Source organism: Hyalella azteca, unplaced genomic scaffold (assembly GCF_000764305.2).
Source record: "Hyalella azteca isolate HAZT.00-mixed unplaced genomic scaffold, Hazt_2.0.2 contig8197, whole genome shotgun sequence".
Lineage (NCBI taxonomy): Eukaryota > Metazoa > Arthropoda > Malacostraca > Amphipoda > Hyalellidae > Hyalella > Hyalella azteca.
Window position 1 is genome coordinate 1,297 of NW_025938296.1, and position 21,064 is coordinate 22,360.

The following is a 21,064-nucleotide window of genomic DNA, read 5'->3' on the forward strand; positions in this document are numbered from 1 at the left end:
TATATATATATATAGGTCATATAGAATAAATGTGTCTGAGAATCGTTTAGGTAATTCTTGGCTACTAGCTCATCCAATAAAAAACAATGCACCTAATTGTTTCATTGAGAAATAACAAAAAACATACGTTGCCATAAAAATGGCGGACCCTGTACAGGCACGTGATTTTACCGTTGAACAATTTACGAAGTTGTTAAATTTCTATTTAGAAAGAACGTCAACAAAATATACATGGTAAGATATAGATGATAAACAATTATATATGTCACAATTTCTAAATTTCTGTCTAACCCGTCAAAAATTTATCTACTGCCATATAGTTGATTAAATATTGGATTCGTCGATAGTGTATATATCTGGCTTGAGTATATAGAAGATCTAAGTTTTTAGAAAGCCATTGTTCCAAATGCTAGAAAAATATTTATTTCATTGGAAAATGCATAATACAACGAACAAAAACATCAAATAAATTAAAATACTCACGCTAGTGTCAATTAACACGCTCTTGAGCCGGTCGATGGCCTGGGGTACAGTGATGTTAACCTTCCTTAAGAATTCCATCTCATCCTTAATGCGTTGCGACAAATACGGCGTCACCAGGTCCAGTGTGCTGTTCTTCAGCGTGAGCAGGGAATACGCCTGGAAAGTGTTGTGAATAAATGAATTGCATCAGAGAAAAAGGACTGTAGTACAGGGTGCGGCGTGGGAACTTACTCTTTTAAAAAAATCACAAAGTAAAAAGTATTAAAGATAGCGTTTTAATTCTTTCTTTTTTACAAAGAGCTACATTTAAAGTTTCGTTGGGTTTACTTACAAGTTTAATTCTTGAATATTACATCTTGTAGGTGACCTCCAGGAAGGACCTGGTTTTTGTTTCCACACACTGCCTGTATTCATAAAAGTATTCACCCACTGAACGATTGATGTACGACCAGGAACACGACCAGTGGGCGCGACATTAAACTGCCTCCTAAACGCACGCTGGGTTGCAACGATAGGCCGGCCACTAGAAAAGTACACAGAGACTGCGAACGCGCGCTCCTCTCTCGACCACTGCATGGTCGCAACTGAACTGAGTGGACGAAAAACTTCATAGCCCGCGCACCATATTGCGCATGGCGCCACCTTCCTAGGACTAATGGCCGCCACGTGGCGCGCAATTCAAATAAGTAAGTTCCCGCGCCGCACCCTGTATAAGAGCTTCAAAATGTTAAAATAAATGATTGGATTAAAATCAACAGCTGTATGAACACACAGCAATATTTTTCAGAAGCGAGAGAAAAGGAACCAACTTTATGGTTGCCAGGGCTACGAAAGTTATCAATATTAACGCATTATTAATTAATTGAAGAATTTCTTATTAGTATAATGTTGGTAGCCGAAACGCGGTTGAAAACTGGAAATTCTGTTTTGAGCGTTATTTGAAGGAATGATAAAACTGTAGTTGTTACAAAGTTGGATGAGAAATCAATTCAGAAGCGATAGTTATAAGCGATCAGAGAATCTAAACCACATGCTCAAGTTAAGAGATACAACTCTCTTGGAAGTGGTTGGCTAAACGCTAAAGAGATTTTATCTTCACAGATGAAAATCATGCAATGGAAAAACTCGCATGAAACGTAGATGACGCAGAAAGGCATCACGATTTTTTTGTCGTATTTGATATACAACGAGACTTGAGCAAAAATTTGAAAGCTTCAGCGGTGAACAGAATAAGAATGTTGTTCTACTTGTGTAGACGAACAAATGCAAAGTTTTAGTGAACATAATGGGGAATATAAACTAGTTGTTCGTCAGTAAATTAATGGGTTGACTCACGTATCAATTCTATGCTCAATGATCTGTGATTTACTTCACAGCTGTACTTTACTGAACCAATTATTTCATAATTTTAAGATAAATCTTGTAAAGTTTATTCACAAAAATAATCATTCCTTTTGTTTCTAATGAAATATATTAGTAATGGATTTATTCTCCTCAGATGTCCTAATAAAAAAAGATCCTGTAAGAAGGGGACCTTGCAAGGGGATGTATTGCTCCTGTAAATATTTAAGTAGTTATTTCTCGTCTAGGTTTTTAGTCACCACTGACGTGACCTCGCGCAGGGGTCCGTAATGTTATACCATTCTGATTTTTGTTTCCGCCCTAGAGGTACGTGTTTTTTTAGTCGTGTTCATTTTTGTGCCAGTGATGTTAACTGATGTCTATAGTGATCGTGAATATTTCTAGTTATGTTGCTTCTTTATTAATCTTATATGATCAGTGTTATATTTATGCGTTGATTATTGTATTTTGTTTCGTTACCCAGTTAAAATTTAAGGCCGTGGCGCCGTTGTTTATCGGCGTGGAGGGCGATTATGAGCGCGCAACGGCAGATTGGCCGCTTCTCCCAAACCTCGGCGATATTGCGCTCGTCGGCGGGAGGCGATGGACGGGCCGCTCTGCGACCATCGGCGATAATTTGCGCGAGACTTTAAAGTTGTTTACAAATGAGGGGCCGCCTGCTACTTACGACCATGTTTCGGCTGCTATATATATATAATCGATTCCTCAATCGAACACGTGCGTGCGTAAGTTGGTGTTCGAACCTAAACTTAAACTTTGACATCCACTCCTGTTGAACAAAAGACCGTTGATGATATCGTATACCGATGATAGTCCTTAGCTCCCTTGGTATCCTTAGTCTTTAGCTCCCTTGATATCCTTAGTCCTTAGCTCCCTTAGTGTCCTTAGTCCTTAGTATGTGCTTTGGCAGTCCCAGGCCACGCAGGACCTCACCATTCGGTCATATACTCGTATTCGCCTCAAATCTACCTACCCTCACTTTGAACTCACGCTTATCTCTCACGTCACAATCACCTCGAACTCACGCTCATCTCTCACCCTACCCTCCCCTCGAACTCACGCTCATCTCTCACCCTACCCTCCCCTCGAACTCACGCTTATCTCTCACCCTACCCTCACCTCGAGCTCACACTTATCTCTCACCCTACACTCACCTCGAGCTCACGCTTATCTCTCACGTCACACGTACTCACCCCGTAGTAACGCCACAGGTTGGACGGCAGGGCTCTAGCCTCGTCCATGGACAGGGAGCTCAGGTTGCCGCGCGTCAACAGTTCCTTGAAGGAGGCGTTGAAAGATGCGTTGTATGCTTCCGAGTTTAGTAGCCGCGACATCCTGCGGCCATTATATGGTTTACACTAGGGTTCAGTTATACAGGGTGTCCCAAAAAAAACGATACCCAACTTTGAATGGCTGTAACTCAATAAGTAATAGAGTTACAAAATTTTGAAAGGTCAGAATTTGTTCCCTATGTTTTTCTGCATCTCTCCACCAAAAATCAGACAGATCGATGTAGTCATAAGCGTTTGATAGAACTTTCAGTGACATGTGCTAAAATCGTGCTTGCGCAAAGTTTATGTGTTAGTCTGTTAGAATGTTTCGCACATGCATAATTAACTGCACGCTACCACTCATGTTTGAATGTTCCTCTTTGGCATCCAGTTCCCCCACTCGTCGCAATGTGCAGTCATCTTCAACACCGCTCCTGTCACCATTTGACACGTTCACAGTTTCACACTTCCGACAACTTGTTACTAGATGGTCAATTCTCGCCATGTGTTGATTAGTCTCTCATTAAACTGAGACCTGAGAGTCTAGTTCAAATAAAACGTTGGCATAGCGGTTATCACTTCGATGCTGTGACCTTTAAATGTTTTTTCAATACATTTTTTCAGCTGCCAATCGTTTCATTCAAAACCTTACTTTTGTTTATGCTTTATGGAAATTAGTATTTGATCATTTTAATATGTCCTCGGCTGTATATCCCGAGATTCTTTGCTTGTACTGTCATACTGGAAATGCATGCACGTTCACATGAATGTGTATGCATATCCAGTATGGTAGTGCAGAGGCAATAATCTCGGCGATATACCGCCGAGGTTTTTTTTTAAATAAATAGTTGGAGGCGGCCATGTAAGTTGCGCCGGAGTTTCATGCACGTTGCGCCTATGATAGAGGCACTGCCACGCGCGGTCAGTCTATGAAACGCGCCGCGGCCGCGTGCCGTTTAAGAGCGAACCGTCGCGCATAAAAAATGAACATTTCGCCGATGATGCGGAGATGTTACTCGAGCGCCCCAACCGAGCGTCTCTACCTTAATCTACCTAAACACGTCGGCGATACCCCTTTGATTTTTGACTGGGTAGTTCCAAACTTGTGTTTTTGTTTTGTGTGTGCAGAAAGGCTCTGAAATAAGGACTTGGTTAGGTTCACTTTGATAGTCGGGCTGAAGAGGACTCACGGTTTTATGTTTGCTTATGTACTCGAAGACAGATAGTTTAAAGTAACTATTTTTGTTCATTCAGTATTTATTCATACTTCTTTTAATAGGAAGAGTTTTATCATCCAATCATACGTTAGTGTTTGGGGCCATCGACGGCTTTACTTTCATATTTATTTATTTAGCGAATAGGCCCTGACAAAATGTACTGAGAAGTCTGTGCGACTAATCCGTGAAATGTACTGAGAAGCTGCAGAGCTGATTGTTTACGGATCATAGATACGAGACCATTCTGTGGTGTGGAAGTACCTTTTCTACAAAAGGATTGGGCGTTTTAATAGAGAAGAACCAGTTCGGGCCTCTGGCCAAAACTCGGTTATGTTATAGTCACTGTCGAAGGAGTATGTCGGTCTGATAGTCGAAGAATAATCTCGCGTATTCACACTTATATTTGTTTCCTCTCAACTATTTACTTAAATTATCAGAACCCTTCACAGTACGTAATGAGAAATGCCTGAGAGGGGCTCTTATCTTTATAACTGACAATAATTGTCTAAATCTTTACTCGATTGAATCGTGTACAATACCGTGAAGTATTGAAATTTTTTACCTTAGCACCCTCGCAGCTGGGTGCTGGTCTGTATTGTGTGTTGTAGTGCGGGCCGTGCGAGGTCGTCTTTGCTTGCCACACCTCATATTTGTTGAAGATTCAGCTATGTAAGTAATCAGTTTGGCTTCGGTCAACAATTTGAAGTTGTAAATCGGTATTGATTTCTTATCGCATACATCATACCCGATGTATGCTGCTCATAGGCTCGAGTAACTAATGTTAAACTCATACTCGCCATCGCTTAATCCTCTTTTCACACAACCCACCTCTACTCATAATCCGCTTCGCACCAACTTCCCACTTCGTACCAACTCCCTTGGTATCCTTAGTCCTTAGTTCCCTTGGTATCCTTAGTCCTTAGCTCCCTTGGCATCTGTAGTCCTTAGCTCCCTTGGCATCCATAGTCCTTAGCTCCCTTGGTATCCTTAGTCTTTAGCTCCCTTGATATCCTTAGTCCTTAGCTCCCTTAGTGTCCTTAGTCCTTAGACATGATTGCCTCTCACCAAAGATTGTCATGATTGCCTCTCACCAAAGATTGCCATGATTGTCTCTCACCAAAGATTGTCATGATTGTGTCTCACCAAAGATTGTCATGATTGCCTCTCACCAAAGATTGCCATGTTTTTGTCTCACCAAAGATAAAAAAATGGAACTCAGTACTCACTGCAGTGAGTGACAGAGAGCGCATTTCTCGCCGACGAAAACATGAAGTCACGGACGGACAGACAGACGGACGGACGGACAGGCGGACATGGCGAGCACAATAGTGCATTTTTTCATAAATGAGAAAATGCGCTAAAAATCAAACAGAGAAAAGAAAACATGTAAAGACAACGTAATGAGTATGCAAAATGATCTTACTAAAACTTTGCGCAAGCACGATTTTAGCACATGTCGCTGAAAGTTCTATCAAACGCTTATGGCTACATCGATTTGTCTGATTTTTGGTAGCGAGATGCAAAAAAACACAGGAAACATATCCTGACCTTCCACATTTTTTTAACTCTATTACTTTTCGAGTTACAGCCATTCAAATTTGGGTATCGTTTTTTTGGGACACCCTGTATAGTTGGAGCTGTGTCGTTATAGTATCATGGTTATATTGGGTTAAATTTATACATTTTTCAAATCCCAGTATAGCTCGTTTTAGAATAGTTTTCATCCTGAATTTTTCAGTTTGGTAATGTAATCATGACTAAAAATATGGTTTACTGTTCTACTATTTATTTCGTTTGTATTTGAAATATATGTGTTAGGCACGTATATAGTAGAGAGACGGTAATATTATCGGTCAATTGGAACCTTTTATTTACCATTTCCCCCCGAATTTAGGTCTAAACATAGGGGGACCTTTCAGCCCAAAATCCAATTTTCTATATTTAGGGAAGGATCGTCTCCAAACTTGGTACACATATGTAAAACAGAATTTTAAGACTTTTTTGTTCATGTGAATTTTTCGAAAAAATGAAAGAAAACGTGAAATTCATAGAAAACGGCCAAAAAGGGGCCAAAAAGGGGGGTACTCAAAAAAGTTATAACTGTTGCAAATCACATGCTACGACATCGAGACACGTATCATTCGATGCGTAAAGTGATTATCTAACGATTATCGGGCCACTTTTTCAATTTTTTCTTGGTTCTCTTTTTATGACTATTTTTTTAAATTGAATTTTTCAAAATTTACCCACATTTCGCCCCCTTTTTTCAAAATATTTTCAAAACTATAACGAAATCGAAAAAAAGTGGCCCGACAATCTCTAAATAATTTAATTGCGAATCGAATGGTGTATGTCTCATCGCTGTAGCTTTGAAACTCCGTGACCATAATTGTGAATGTATATTACAGCCCGACAAAGGCGCGGGAGCATCTGCATAGCACTAAATGTAGCAAGGATACGAAACTAGACGTTGCTGGAGCTCGATTCCACTCGAGGATGCTGGGAGCAAGTGCTAGTGCACCTCCTCGTATGCTGTCTGCGGGGTAACTGAGGTCGAGGTGCACTTCGTGTAGACGCTCTATTTAAAGTGTTTGGTAGTTTATTACTTCCATAGGGATTTGTTAAAGAACCTTGCACCCGCCCCCCTTTTGGGATCTGTACTGAACGCATAGCTCAACGTACAGAGATGGTTTTGGTACCGTCAAATGCGTCAGAAAAGCAGTTTTAAGATGAGTATAGTAACTGGAGAATGGCTTAATTGGCCGCTTTACGTCAGGCGATTTACTTTATATTGAAAGGCCGTGTAATTACTCCCTTGACTTTACTGAAGGGGGCCGGACACCCGCCCCCCTTTTGGGATCTGTAGTGAATGCATAAATCAACCTACCGAGATGGTTTTGGTACCGTTGGATGTCAACTTTAAGATGAGAATGTCAGCTTTAATGGATGTCAACTTTAACTCAGAATGTCAACTTTAAGATGAGACTAAAAACCGGAAAACGCCAAAATCCAAAATTTTGCCGTGAAAGGTCCTCTTAACAAGATGCAGATTTTGGATATTTTTCACTACCTATTTTGCAATTTAAATGCTCATCATATCTTTATATAGAGTTATAAGGTTATAATAATCCATCAATCACAATTAAATCTATGTTTTGTTCACTTACTTTCAGTTACATTTTGTGACTTGCTGAATTATTTACCTATTATAATATTTTTATAACCTAATATTATATACGTTTTTAAATATATTATATTATTAACCCTTCCATCTCACTATAGCCTTGGTTCACTTCAGACTGCCGGACACGTGCCAGGAATACTTCAGTCACGGTCCGTTCTCTGCCAAGTGCATCCCTACCATACATACCAGTTGAACTGGGGTTTGTGTTACTAGAGGTACACCCTCTAGTAACACATACCTACCAGTTGAATAGGTATGTATGTTGTTAAAATCTGGTATGTTGAATCTGATATAATCGTCAAAAAAATAGTTGGCAATTATTTAGTCACCTCCCGGTCAAAATATCTTAAACCTTGATCGTGGCTGGACCTTGCCTGGCATGGCAGCCGGCAGGTGCCTTGAACGAATGGTGTGAAAATTATTGCTTCTATAGAAATTCATTGAAGAATTTGGTCTGGACCGTGACTGGCACGTGCCGGGGCAGTATGGTGCGAAGCAAGACTTAATGATATTTCTACATGCGCTGTTCGCCAAACATTTGACACTCGCACTCGCATTGTGGGATTTTAAATTCTTTTTTATAATGTGAGACATGATTTATGTCATGATAAAAGTAATTATTTAAAATAAAAATATTATTAATTAATCTATACCAAAAAAGTTCTGTCAGCAAGGCCAGGAAATCGATGAACAATCGGGGCGCTCTTGACAACGGGTAAACTTCGCGCCGCTGCGTCTTGGTTACGGTTGACCTTGTCGTAGCAAAACAGTGTCCCCGCTCCGTGCGTTTCAAGAAATTTACATTGTTTATACGCCATCGAAAGGTTCTTAACTTAACTAATTTAGTATGGCACTGCTATGTGTTTGGATAATTGGAAGTAAATTATTTCGTGGTACAACGCACATTTCGACAATCTTCGAATTTTTCTTCAACAGCTGAAAAAGTTTTTTCTCGTCTAATCGACCGCTTCACATCAAAACATTGATGTTCTATATCACTATATATCAATTCGCAATGTCAGTAAGGATTGAATGGCTTTCAAAAATCTTGATCCTAATTTATCAAGAAAAGTTCACATAAAATAGGTGTTTACTGTTAAAAAAGTTTGAGCTGTCGATTCAAGAGGGTGTGTTACCAAAAATTCAAGATGGTACCAGAAAGCGAGAGAGAGTACTTTTCAGACAATGTGACACTGTTAATCACATATCAGAAACAACGACAGAATGGTTATTATAGTTTATAAACTTTAACAATAACAGACCATCAATAAAATATTTCGTGTTTGAGGATAATATATATAATGGAATTCTACGGAATTTTAAATATCACCGAAAGTGCAAAAAGTGACCAATAAATTGAGAAAAATACGCGAATAAGAGTGGAACTAAATTCTGGCATGTTTTTATACAGCAGTAATTTAAACTTGGAATAACAATAAGTCCTAGCTAGAAGGAATGAAAACGGTTGCGCACTTTCAAGAAATAAAATCGGTTGTGCACTTTCAAGAAATAAAAACGGTTGTACGCTTTCAAAAAATAAAAACGGTTGCACACTTTCAAGAAATAAAAACGGTTGCGCACTTTCAAGAAATAAAAACGGTTGTACGCTTTCAAAAAAATATGAACGGTTGCACACTTTCAAGAAATAAAAACGGTTGCACACTTTCAAAAAATAAAAACGGTTGCACACTTTTAAGAAATAAAAACGGTTGCGCACTTTCAAGAAATAAAAACGGTTGCGCACTTTCAAGAAATTAAAACGGTTGCGCACTTTCAAGAAAAAACCCGTTGCGCGCTTTCAAGAAATTAAAACGGCTGCGCACTCTCAAGAAATAAACGGTTGCGCACTTTTAAGAAATTAAAACGGTTGCGCGATTTCAAGAAATAAAAACGGTTGCGCACTCTCAAGAAATAAAAACGGTTGCGCATTTTCAAGAAATAAAAACGGTTGCGCACTCTCAAGAAATAAAAACGGTTTCGCATTTTTAAGAAATAAAAACAGTTGCGCAGGTCCGTATTGAATTACGGTAAATTATAATAATTATTATCTCACACTTTGCCCTGCGCGCCCGTAAGCCATTTCTGAATCTCCTGCTGCAAGTCCCACTGCGCGTTGACGCTCACCACCGCTCCGACTTCAGGCCGAGAAACAATGAATAGAAATTTTAAGAAGTTCAAGTGTCAGTTTGTTAAGATCAATTTGAAATTATATGTAAATGCTGGAGAAGGTTCTTAAATAATAGAGATAATCAAGTAACGATTAATGAACACGCTCTGAATTTCAAAGACGACGTAAATTGAATACGCGTATAAGTGAGTACAAGTGATCCCACCATCGGTTAATTTCTGCTAAAGTAACTTGACCCGTTGCTTTCTATACTTTTTCTAGTAACACCTACTCACATATGCTACACCATCTATAGTAACACCTAGTAACATATACTATACTCCTCTAGTAACACGTAGCAACATATGCTATACTCCCTCTAGTAACACCTAACATTATGTACTATACTCCCTCTAGTAACACCTAGCAACATGTACTATACTCCCCCTAGTAAAGACAAGATTCGGGGTAAATGGTTGTGGTGACCCATGATTTGAGCTGTTTATGCAAAGTGTGACGATAGGCCTATTATGCTATCTACTACTATACTCCCCCTAGTAACACCTAACAACATATGCTATACTCCCTCTAGTAACACCTAACATTATGTACTATACTCCCTCTAGTAACACCTAGCAACATGTACTATACTCCCTCTAGTAACACCTAGCATCATTTACTAAACTCACATATAGTACATATAGTAACACATATAGTAACGTATAAAACATAACTACATAAAATATTCATTTCATATACGGCTTCATGATATCCTCCATTCAAAGCTGTGTCTAGTTCATATTAGAAATTAATATGTAATTCGAAATGAATTTATGAATAAACATATTCGGAATGAATTAATGTGCTTTTTACATGCATTGCGTTATCTATGTTATTAAATGGAATCTTGAAGAATCCCATGGGTTATCTATCACAAATGACGACTTCCACGCATATTTTTATTGAATCTCCTGTGAAATTCCAGCCCAAAATCTACATATAGTTCTTTGGAGTTCTCCTGGATCGTTTTTCCTATCGCGTACGCGATGCAGAAACTTCATTAATTTTTGCCCATAGAAACTGACGAAGAAACCAGATTCCTACACCTCACCTGACAGGAGAAGCAGCGGCGGACAGAAGGAGCGCATCTGGAACAGAAAACTCATTCATTGCGAACATGTACATTGTTCGTATATTTTTTTTAATCTAATTTTTTTTTCTAATGATAACCTAGTTTTTCATATAAATAAAAACTAGGGTTAATTAATTAGAATTTCAATAATTATTTGAACATTCTTTAAGTTATCATCATGCACGTGCTATGTTAATGATTAGAAATGGTTTATTATGATTTAGCTACTTTTTCAATTGATTCGCATGCATTATTAATAATATTCCGACATGATAAAATTACAATTTTGCTTGATAAATAAAAAAAAATATCTGCTGTATAGTTCGGACCTATCTCTCAAGTTCTAGTGCTATAAATACACGAGTGGTAAGCGAGCATATTCGTACCACCATAAATAAATGTTTTGGTCACACTGAAGTAGATACAAAACTCTAGGCCATTGTGTTGTATTCTGAAAGCAATGACTGATTTCGATTGATTTTTCGCTGATTAAAACAGTCTTATATTATTGGCTGGATATTCTTTGATGATGATATTGGAAGTAAACGTGATATTGGGAATAAAAAAAAATAACTGAGAGTAAGTTTTAACCACGTAAGGATAACATCCACGTCCTTAAAAACTCTTCCCTTTATTAAAAGTGCGTCATCGTGGAAAGCTTTAGATAATTTTTGGTAGCAAGATCAATTTGTTTAATAACTTTTGCACAATACTTAATAAAGAAGGTACAAAATACAGAACTCTATCTTCTTTTTTAAAAAATGTCCCACAAAATCAAGTTGCTTAACATTTATTAAAGCTCCCAGAGATAAAGGATATATTTATTAATAATTAGGTGATTAACTTAATCAATAATGAGACGATATTTATTAATAATATTACGTAAAAATTTAGCAATGTCGACGAAAATCTGAAAAAAGCACAGAAAAATGTCAATTTATATGAAACTGATTAATCAGGAATTTACACGAAATCTGCAACAGAATAAACGAATCGATTGTATACAAATGAATATGCTGAAATAAACCCAAAGCAGTTCCTACACAAATCGCATTATCCTCTAAAAAATTGACGCATTGTCAAGTTAGACAAAGAACCTTGAACCTTCACCTTGTGGGCCGCAGGTGTAGTTGCTGAACTTTTTCTTTTTCTTATTTTTTTATAGGAGAACTGCAGAAAACTAGTCAATGACAATGAACTCTTACCTTAAACAAGGTTTAGTTGGTGCCTAACGGTTACCAATCTGAGAGGCAGCAAAACGTGGTAACGGGAACAGTGAAAATGCCAACAGTTGCTGAACTTGGTACATACTGGATTGCTGTTGGCTAGTAACAGAAGCCAGTGTTTACTTCCTGAGAAGTTATAGTCTCTCCATGGAAAACTTGGACCTTTTCCGACAACCACGCAGGCCCAACTGATGACTGTTAAGGCTGCTTTAACTTAACAGCAAGTTCAGGTATGTTTGGAAATACATTGTTCACAGCAACAGTGATTGTTTCCTGGATACAATCTTGTTCCGGCATTGATTCGTAGCCGCTCATCATGCGTTTCGTGACAAGACCGCGTTCCGTGAACTCCTGTCACGATTATCCCAGCAGGCATTCGCTGGTTGAATCGACGTTGAAACAACTACCTATATATATATATATATATATTACGACGTTGAAGTCGGGGTGAAAAAAGGTTTAGAATGAAAATGGAAGTAACGTCTTTCATGAAACGTCGTACTGACGTTACTATGCAACGTTGAATCAATGTTTCTACTACGACATTGCTACAACGTCTAATTCTCAGGTTGAATAAACGGTGAAGATCCAACCTTTTTCGCGACCGTAGCAGGATTCGAACCCGGGATCGCTGGGGACCGCGCGACGCCTAGCAACCTTGACCACGGCAGCTCGCGTGCATGAGCAATAGAAACGACTAAAGAATTGTTCTGCTCTTTAAACATTGAAAAGCATTCTCGGGTTATTAATCGTACACTCTTATATATGAATATCATTCAATGTCGGTGTGATAACATTAGTTCCATGCTGGTAAATAGCTTAACATTCAATGTACCGATATTGACCATTCTTCAACGTTGAAATAAAGTTATTTTGTGTCTCTTCTAGTGTTGGCCAGATTTCAACGTTGATTTGACATTTAATTTTGATTGTTCAGCATTTCCATATGAAATCCAAACTGATTCAACGCTTAAAAATGAATCAACATTAAACGTACCAATAACGACGTTATTTCAACGTAGAAATAAGGGTGTTTTACGTCGCTTCTAGGGTTGTTCATATTTCGACGTTAAAATGACGTTTAATTTGGGTTGTTCAGCATTTAAACCTGAAAGATACAATGATTCAACGTTTAAAAACAAATCAACCTTCAACGTACCAGTATCGACGTTATTTTAATGTTGAAATAATGTTGTCTTACGTTCCTTCTATTGTTGCTGACATTTCGACGTTGATATGACGTTTAATTTTGGTTGTTAAGCATTTCAACCTGAAAACAACCAATAATCAACGTTGTTTCAACGTCAAATGCCTGCTGGGACAGTACCTCGTTTAATTACAGTTGCACGTGCAAGTTGATCACCATCGACATTCTATTGATTTATAGTAAGTATCCACAAGACGGCTCTGTAACGAGTATTTAGATTGTCAGATAACATACAGATCAGAGAAATGAATAAAATTTTGTACAAATATAACGATGCACGTTTAACCGTAGTGTGAATCATTTTGACCCAGTTTGACACAGCGTATATCCGTGCTACACGCGTGCTACTTACTCTCCGGTTAAAATTAAATAAATTTGTAATAATTCTGAAAGAAAGGATTTTTTTTTCTGAATTTATTATCTATTTTCCTCAATCGCTCCTTGTCCATGTCCCAAGTGTTCTAGCACTTCTTTAAAATTTCAATAAAATTTCAATAAAAATTTCATTAAGGATAGCATGACTGGTATTTGGTTTATCCAAATGAAGGTATAATATGAGGTGAAGGATGAGGTTAATAATTTAATTCTAGGCGTAACTATGAGGGATTGAACTGATTTATGCCATAAAAATGTCCCATCGCTAATTGACCCATTATTGCTGCAAATTAAGTAATGGATGAACTAACCAATGACCCAAACTACTCGTGAAATAGAACATTTATATGCTAAGGCGGATAAAACTTCGCAAGAAAAAGATGACATCTACATGTATCAAGAAGTCAGTCGCAAACCTGTGTTGAATCAATAGATAAGTTACACGGTAAGATAGAGCAGTAAAAACTGAGATGTGAGAACATGTCTTTTTGAGATTATTTTACATGGCAACGCTTTGTATGACACACGGCCGTGCTCGTAGGCCGTTTTCGTTGTCCTCCTTACCCCAGTCATGGAAAGTCAGGTCGTCTCCGCCATCGAAGCCGCTGGACCAGTAGAAAGTAACTGTACTTTGCATATGGCCTCTGTTGAGCCGGCAGCTGCTCTATGCTGTTACTTGCTTTTTAGCCAGCAGCTGCTCTATATGCTGTTACTTGATTTTTAGTCAGCAGCTGCTCTATGCTGTTACTTGATTTTTAGCCAGCAGCTGCTCTATATTATACACATTTCAAACTACCTATATTGGATGAAACATGATAAATCAATATATACCAACAGTAAATAACAAAATTTGCTCATATCAGATATAACAGCAATACACTTATCAAATGTTCAATAAACCATCATATTCATCATATCAAGTAATCACCAAACAATTAAATACATATGCGCCCCACGTTTTTTGTTTTAGATGTTGTAAAATATTTTAACTGAAATACAAAAGACCAAGAGAATGAAAGCAAACAGAGATCAGTAGCAGCCGAAAAATTATTCTTTACTTTTTAGTCCACATGAAAAACGTGGTTTTTAAAATTTTTTTTATACATTTTATTTAGCCAGCAGCTGCTCTATGCTGTTACTTGCTTTTTGGTCAAGACGCATGCATGTCTTCGAGGAAGACGTTTGGGCTTCGTGGTCAAGATCGCATCCAGTCGTTTCTTGAATATGTAGGAGATTTACACCATTTATATCTATATCATTTATAAAGGATTATATTTATACTACTTATTTATACCATTTATAGAGGAGAATCGCTAAGAGACCTTTAGAGAGATCTTTACCCTCATATAATGCTTTTTGTAATAGTCTGAAAACCTAATCGCATTAGTGGTTGGGATAAATCAAACAGAAAATTATTCTGTTTCTAAATAAATATTACAAATTTAAAAAGTAGTCATATTGCTTGGTTAGCTGGTATTAAAGATTTTCTATGGATGATATCTTTTTTAACGCAGCCTGTTTGTTACTTTACATTTATTGTATTTCTACTTATTTGTCTTGAAGACAAAATCATGACAGACTCGTCTGGGTTGTAGATATATTTTTGAGTACTCTTTGTATGTTTGGAATGTGGAAATAATTGGTTTGGTGCTTATGTATTGGAAAGAATTTTTGGCACTGAGGAACGGGGGATAATGTTTAGCGCTGGTGTATATTTGACACTATTGAAGGCGAGAGAATGTTTGGTACTCATGAATGCGGAACTGTTTTTAGTGCGGATGGATTTGGGAAAAATGTTGAGAGCTGGCGAATGTGGGAAATTTGTAGGCGCTGTAGAAAGTGAGAAAATGTTCATTACTGTATGAGTGATTCTTCTCCACAGGAAGTGAGGCGAATACTGTAACAAAGAGATGAAAGTATTAGTAGTAAGTCATTAGTTTGATGAATTTGAATCGTAATTAATCCAAGAGCTTGAAAGAAAAAAAAAAACTATTAAATTCATCATACATTCACCGACAAAGTTTGAGAGAACTTTTGTTTTTTAATTCTTTTCCATCAATAGATAGAAGCCAAATCAAAAGTCAAATTTTGACCGGTGTGTGTTCATTTAGTTTCTGAGTCAGAAAATTTACACTGATATAAATTTGGTTTACGGTACTGGTTTTCTTAAGACTTTTGCGCTAATAATGGAGCTGGACTCAATAAATTACTTCAATCAAGATATAAATGAATTTACTCGACGTTTTCTTCGATTTCAAGACCTTGGTTAACCACCTGCAATAAATATTTAATTTCTTTGCAAATGATTGCTACCATAATTATCACCAATTATTTCAACTGGTATTGTAAAAGGGGTAATATTCTTCGTCCGTTTATTCACCAATTATACTTGGACAATGATTTGCCTTTTTTTCTATGTACTTATTTTAATCTTCTGTTTAGATCAGGATATTCAGAATACCACTTTGGTTATCAAATGCCCCTTCCATTTCACTACAGGGAAAGGGCGTTTTTTTTAGTCCGCTCTCAGATGCGGCCGAGCCTGTACAGGTAGGTATCAGGACCCTAACACGAGCGCGTCACGGTGGCATCAGAATTAACCGGATGCTAATTTACGCCCTAGTCGACCCTAAAGCGTCACTGCCAGAAGCTGCAAAGCGCGTAATTTGCTTAGTAAACACGGTCATGATGCGGACTGTTGAGAGGCAATGCTATGGAAAACTAACGTGTGGTTTTATAAATAGATTTATAAATTTATTTTCTATGGGCTGCATATTCTGGAATGCAAACTTGTTGCCTTCAAATATACCTTTTACAAGGGAAACAAAGAGCAGTGTGTTATTTTTATCTTTATTTATTTACTTTAGCAGGGTCTTAATTTTATCACAGGAGGCACAAGTGCATGTTGGTGATTTTATTTATTTATTTCGACGTTAAGGATACAACCATGTAACAGGTTAGGCATGATGGCTACAAAAAAATAGTAAAAAGTCTAGATACCTTTAAGAAAATTACTTATGACCCTGGTTTATGTCGTTTTTTTTTTGTGGAAAACAGTATATCGGTAGTATTATAACTTATCCGTGTAATATTGATGTATAAGAAATTTTTTGCCTTTTCCCTATGAAATTGTGCAAAATTGATGAAATACACAAACTTTGTGATAGTCTTACTATATGAAACTGAATCCCTACCTCTTAGGTACTCGGCTAGTAGTTATGCCCATACAGTTCGAGGAGAAGCAATAGTTTTCACGGGACTCATCTTATTATTCAGCGAAAATATTATCTAAAAATTTTTTGTTACAATAGCTTCCTTTGGTAACACGAAAATGAACGTTATTCTGGATATGATTGATAAAACAAAGGTCGGGCATCAATAGCGAAACTTTTTAAAAAGCATTTACGTCGCCCGCGGGGCCACTAACAATGTGCAAAATAGAACAACTGGTCGATTCATGCTTAGTTATGAATGTGAATAATTGATTTCAAGATGCACGAATAGCAGATTTGAATATTAATTCTGTCAAAGTTTTTGCTACCTTTACTAATTTCACTACTTAAATAAGGAATGACGATTAATCCAATTTAAGCCTTCACAAATTGACTTAAAAATTTTATCGTTTCATTAATATTAAACAAACTTGACTGCATAAATCGAACATTTGTCTTATTGATCCGACATAAACCATGAAATTATTGATCCGACTATCTACCAAGCGATGACATTGAAGAGCAGCGACAGAAGTGCTGCAGCAGCCGACAAGCCTGCAAGCATGAAGCATATGAATCGTTCGTGAAGACGCAAATATATACATCGTAAAATTCTTCATTTGAAGTTATCAAATTCATAGCACACAAGCAACTTAATCAAGAAATTTTTAGTATCCATGCACGATGCAGTCTATAATTAGGATTTTAATTTTCTAGTCTCACTGAATGTACTTATATATCGATTCGTTTAGTAAATTTCATGAAATTTTCATTCATCGCCAGTCAAATTTTATCACATAGAGACACCGTTTTTCTTATAGCTAAAGAGCAAATTCACTATTAAATCGCAAATTCTAGTTTATCTTCGCGCTGGTGCCTTCAAAAAACTTGTCAGGTTTCAAAGGTTCTTAAGTTTTGTGAATAATATTTCTAACAATGGTTCGAGGTACTTTGATTTAACAAAACATGTACACAAGGACCCACTTCTTAATGTTCAAATTCAGTTTCCAGACTAAGTTGATTTGCCGTCAGGGCTCCTTTCAAAGCTTGCGAACTCTTTATAATGGTCCATGCTCTTTGAAATGCTAGTACTGTTTTGATTGCACGAATCTCGATAAAAAATAGAAAAGGCTTTGGATACAGTAATTAGATCACCAAGAACTGTTTCGATTGTTTGAAACTCGATTTTTTGATAGAGTACCGTCTAGATTTTTCATGGATTGATTTTCTGAGTGTGTGGGGTTATTCTTGGTGATGTTCGAAAATGACGGGAATATTTTGACTCCGAATTTTTGAAGCGCTTGTGTTTAGAAATGAAAGCTGTTCGATGGTGGCCATCAAATACCATTTGCAATAATTTTTCGGAGATAGAAGCGGGTGTAGCGTTTTAATGTTTAGTGAAGCCAGAAGCCCCTTAATACTTAACTGTTATATTTGATATTGCTTAACAGTTGTATATTTGGCCAGCGTTACCAGATTAGATGACTTATTTAGCAGCCATGCAGCTCTAAAATGTCCTACTATTTGAAAAGATTAATCGCTTCAGCAAAACAGATTACTTCTTGATCGCTCAAGTTGTTAACAGCGAGAATAAAAAATGAAATAATTAATTAAGACAACCAAACCTATAACACCTACTCATCCAGGTAAAGGCCGCATGAAAAAGTTTCTAATACCTAAATAGGATAAGTACAATAGTACTGAATTAAAATCAATCTCAATATCCATTAGTTGCTATTTATCATTTAATATTTGAGTCGCAAAGAAATTTAATGCAGGCATAGTAGAGTACGCTGACAATGTAAGCAATTATGACAATTAATAGTTAGCGCAGGTCGCGCTATAACTTGTCGCGATACCTTTATTTAATTTAATTAGAAAAATAAAGTATTGGTAAGCCATCGTGTAATTATTTTTCCTTTACTATACTAATCATAGGCTCACCTTCATCATTAGTGCATTATAACCCCGAGGCTAAAGCAACTACGTGAAAAAAATATTACTCAGTCCTCACTTCAGTGAGTGACAGAGAGCGCATTTTCTCGTCCGTCCATAAAGTCACGGTCAGACAGACGGACTGACGGACGGACGGATGGACATGACGAGCACAATAGCGCCTTTTTTACATGAATGTGAAAATGCGCTAGAACGCATTTGAATGCGCTTGTGAGAATGCGCTTTTAGAATGAATGTGAACTAATGCCTCGTGAAGGAATTACCTCGTCTCGACACCCCGCCTCTCGGGGCATCACGTCTGATAGTCGTCCTGCGGTAAGTTGTCGTGATGGTTTGGGTAGCTGAACTGCTGGAGGCCGTCGTACGGCCGTATGTGATAGTACGGCTGAAGGGGGTAGTGATGTCGTAGATGGTCGTATTGTCGTAGCTGGTAGTACTTTCTTCGATCATTATATCGTCGTCGTTAGGCGAATTACTTTGGACGGTGGAATTGCCGTTGATAGCCGCATTATTGCCGCCATTCAAGTTGTTGCCGAGGCGCTCGTACAAAGCCATCGAGGCGGCGGCAGAAAGACTGCTTAGATGCGATGGGGTCATCGCCTTCAGACAAATACATAATAAATCAAATTAATTATTCCTTTCATAGGATGTAAAATGTAAATAACAAAATTTACAACATGGTTACTGGATTCTGGATAATATTTCATCAATTTCCACAATACTACATGTAACAAGAACTACGCAGCTAACGGATCATGCATTGCACGTCCTGTGTTCTGCAAGCTCGATACAGACCAACTCATTATTTACGTGACATACCGTGCAACCCACATTCTATATCGTCCTGATATTCTCTAATGCTCTGTAACTTTTGTATTTAAAATCCACATATCTATTTACCATGAACCCTGCACTCTATACACACTCTTTTACTTGCATAGCCTCTTTTTACAAATTGCTATTTCTCGTGCAATCCTTAGGAAGTACATTTCTCGTACATTGAGGCACAGATGAACTGTACTTTGAACATTCAGCATCTCAAACAACTGCACTGCTTCGGACCTGCACTACGCTTACTCTATATTATTTTAAAAGATTTACCAAATAAGCGTTACCATATTTCATCTATACCCAATATACACTGACCAAAAATCAGTCAGTGTTTCCCGTACTCACATAAGTTTATTTAACCTGAAATCGATACGAGTCTCAAGTGATCTCAGGTTCTTCATTCTCGAAGAACCTGGCATCACATATATACCCTGCACATCATTGCCCCTTGTGCTCAAGTTATTCATTTACACGAATAACAGTGATTTGTAATATGGATTATACTTGTTCTACGCGTACAGTGCACTCCAAACGCCTTAAAAATCATGTCATGTCTCATGTCATGTCTATACTCTCTGTACCCCAAATGACGTACACAAAACGTTCTCTGTACCCCTACATCCTCTTTCCCCAAACTTGCATGTATACATCACTTGTACAAAGCGTACCACGTAATTTGTACCCTAAAGTGGCTTGTATACATCACTTGTACAAAGCGTACCACGTACTCTGAACCCAAATGCTATTAATTCCCCCACCAGTGTACCCCTCACACCTGGACAGCGTCGCTGGTCATGGCGCGCACGGCGGCGGGGGTGAGGCCGGTGAAGGAGCTCGGCTCAATGCCTGCGATTTGTGCCGCTGGAATACCTGCGAACACCACGCCCATCTCCCGCACCTGAGATACGACGTCGTGGGTAATGTAAGGGTTCGTAACTCACGTGTTATTTGACTACTATAACATTGCGTATTCAGTTCACCTGAAATATGACATATTGAACATTGTTTGTGCTCTTGACTTACGTGAGATGTAAATAACAGCACGGAGAAGTAACCATTCACATCTGAGATGCAACTTTGGACATTCGATCAAAATGGCAGAGAATTTTCCTCTCGTGAGATAAAATTGTTTAATGTCAGAAAGCCGTGTCGCTCTACACCGCTTCTAAGCGAAATGGTGGTTCGTCAGAAGGATATGAACCTACACCCGCTAACCCCAGAGTAGGTTGTGCAGGCTCCGGCATTGAGCAATACTTCATTTGGTGTTGTGGGATTTTTATGATTAAAAAAAGTTTCAGTGTTTATCTTGAAAGCGCATTTATTATGACGACCTCTGGGGCATTGGGGTAACGCTGGGCAACGCATATCACGAAGGTTAATTAGCAATGGGCAGCCACAACCGGAGCCAATTATTGTTACACACATACGAATTCCATTCATGCCCGATATTTTTAACCGCAAAATAATGACAGATATATAGAAAAACAAAATGGAATAGCTC

The 21,064-nt window shown here is 37.9% G+C and overlaps 1 protein-coding gene across 1 annotated transcript; it reads right to left on the reverse strand.

The window, feature by feature from the left end:
- Positions 1-483: 483 nt before the first annotated feature.
- LOC125178238 lies at positions 484-12,017 on the reverse strand (the record flags this gene model as incomplete). Its single annotated transcript, XM_047881528.1, has 5 exons — positions 11,962-12,017; positions 10,736-10,772; positions 9,571-9,652; positions 3,039-3,180; positions 484-639 (listed from the first exon to the last, which is right to left on the reverse strand). Coding segments are annotated over exons 2-5 (417 nt in total), but the record flags the coding sequence as incomplete, so codon positions are not given.
- Positions 12,018-21,064: the final 9,047 nt, after the last annotated feature.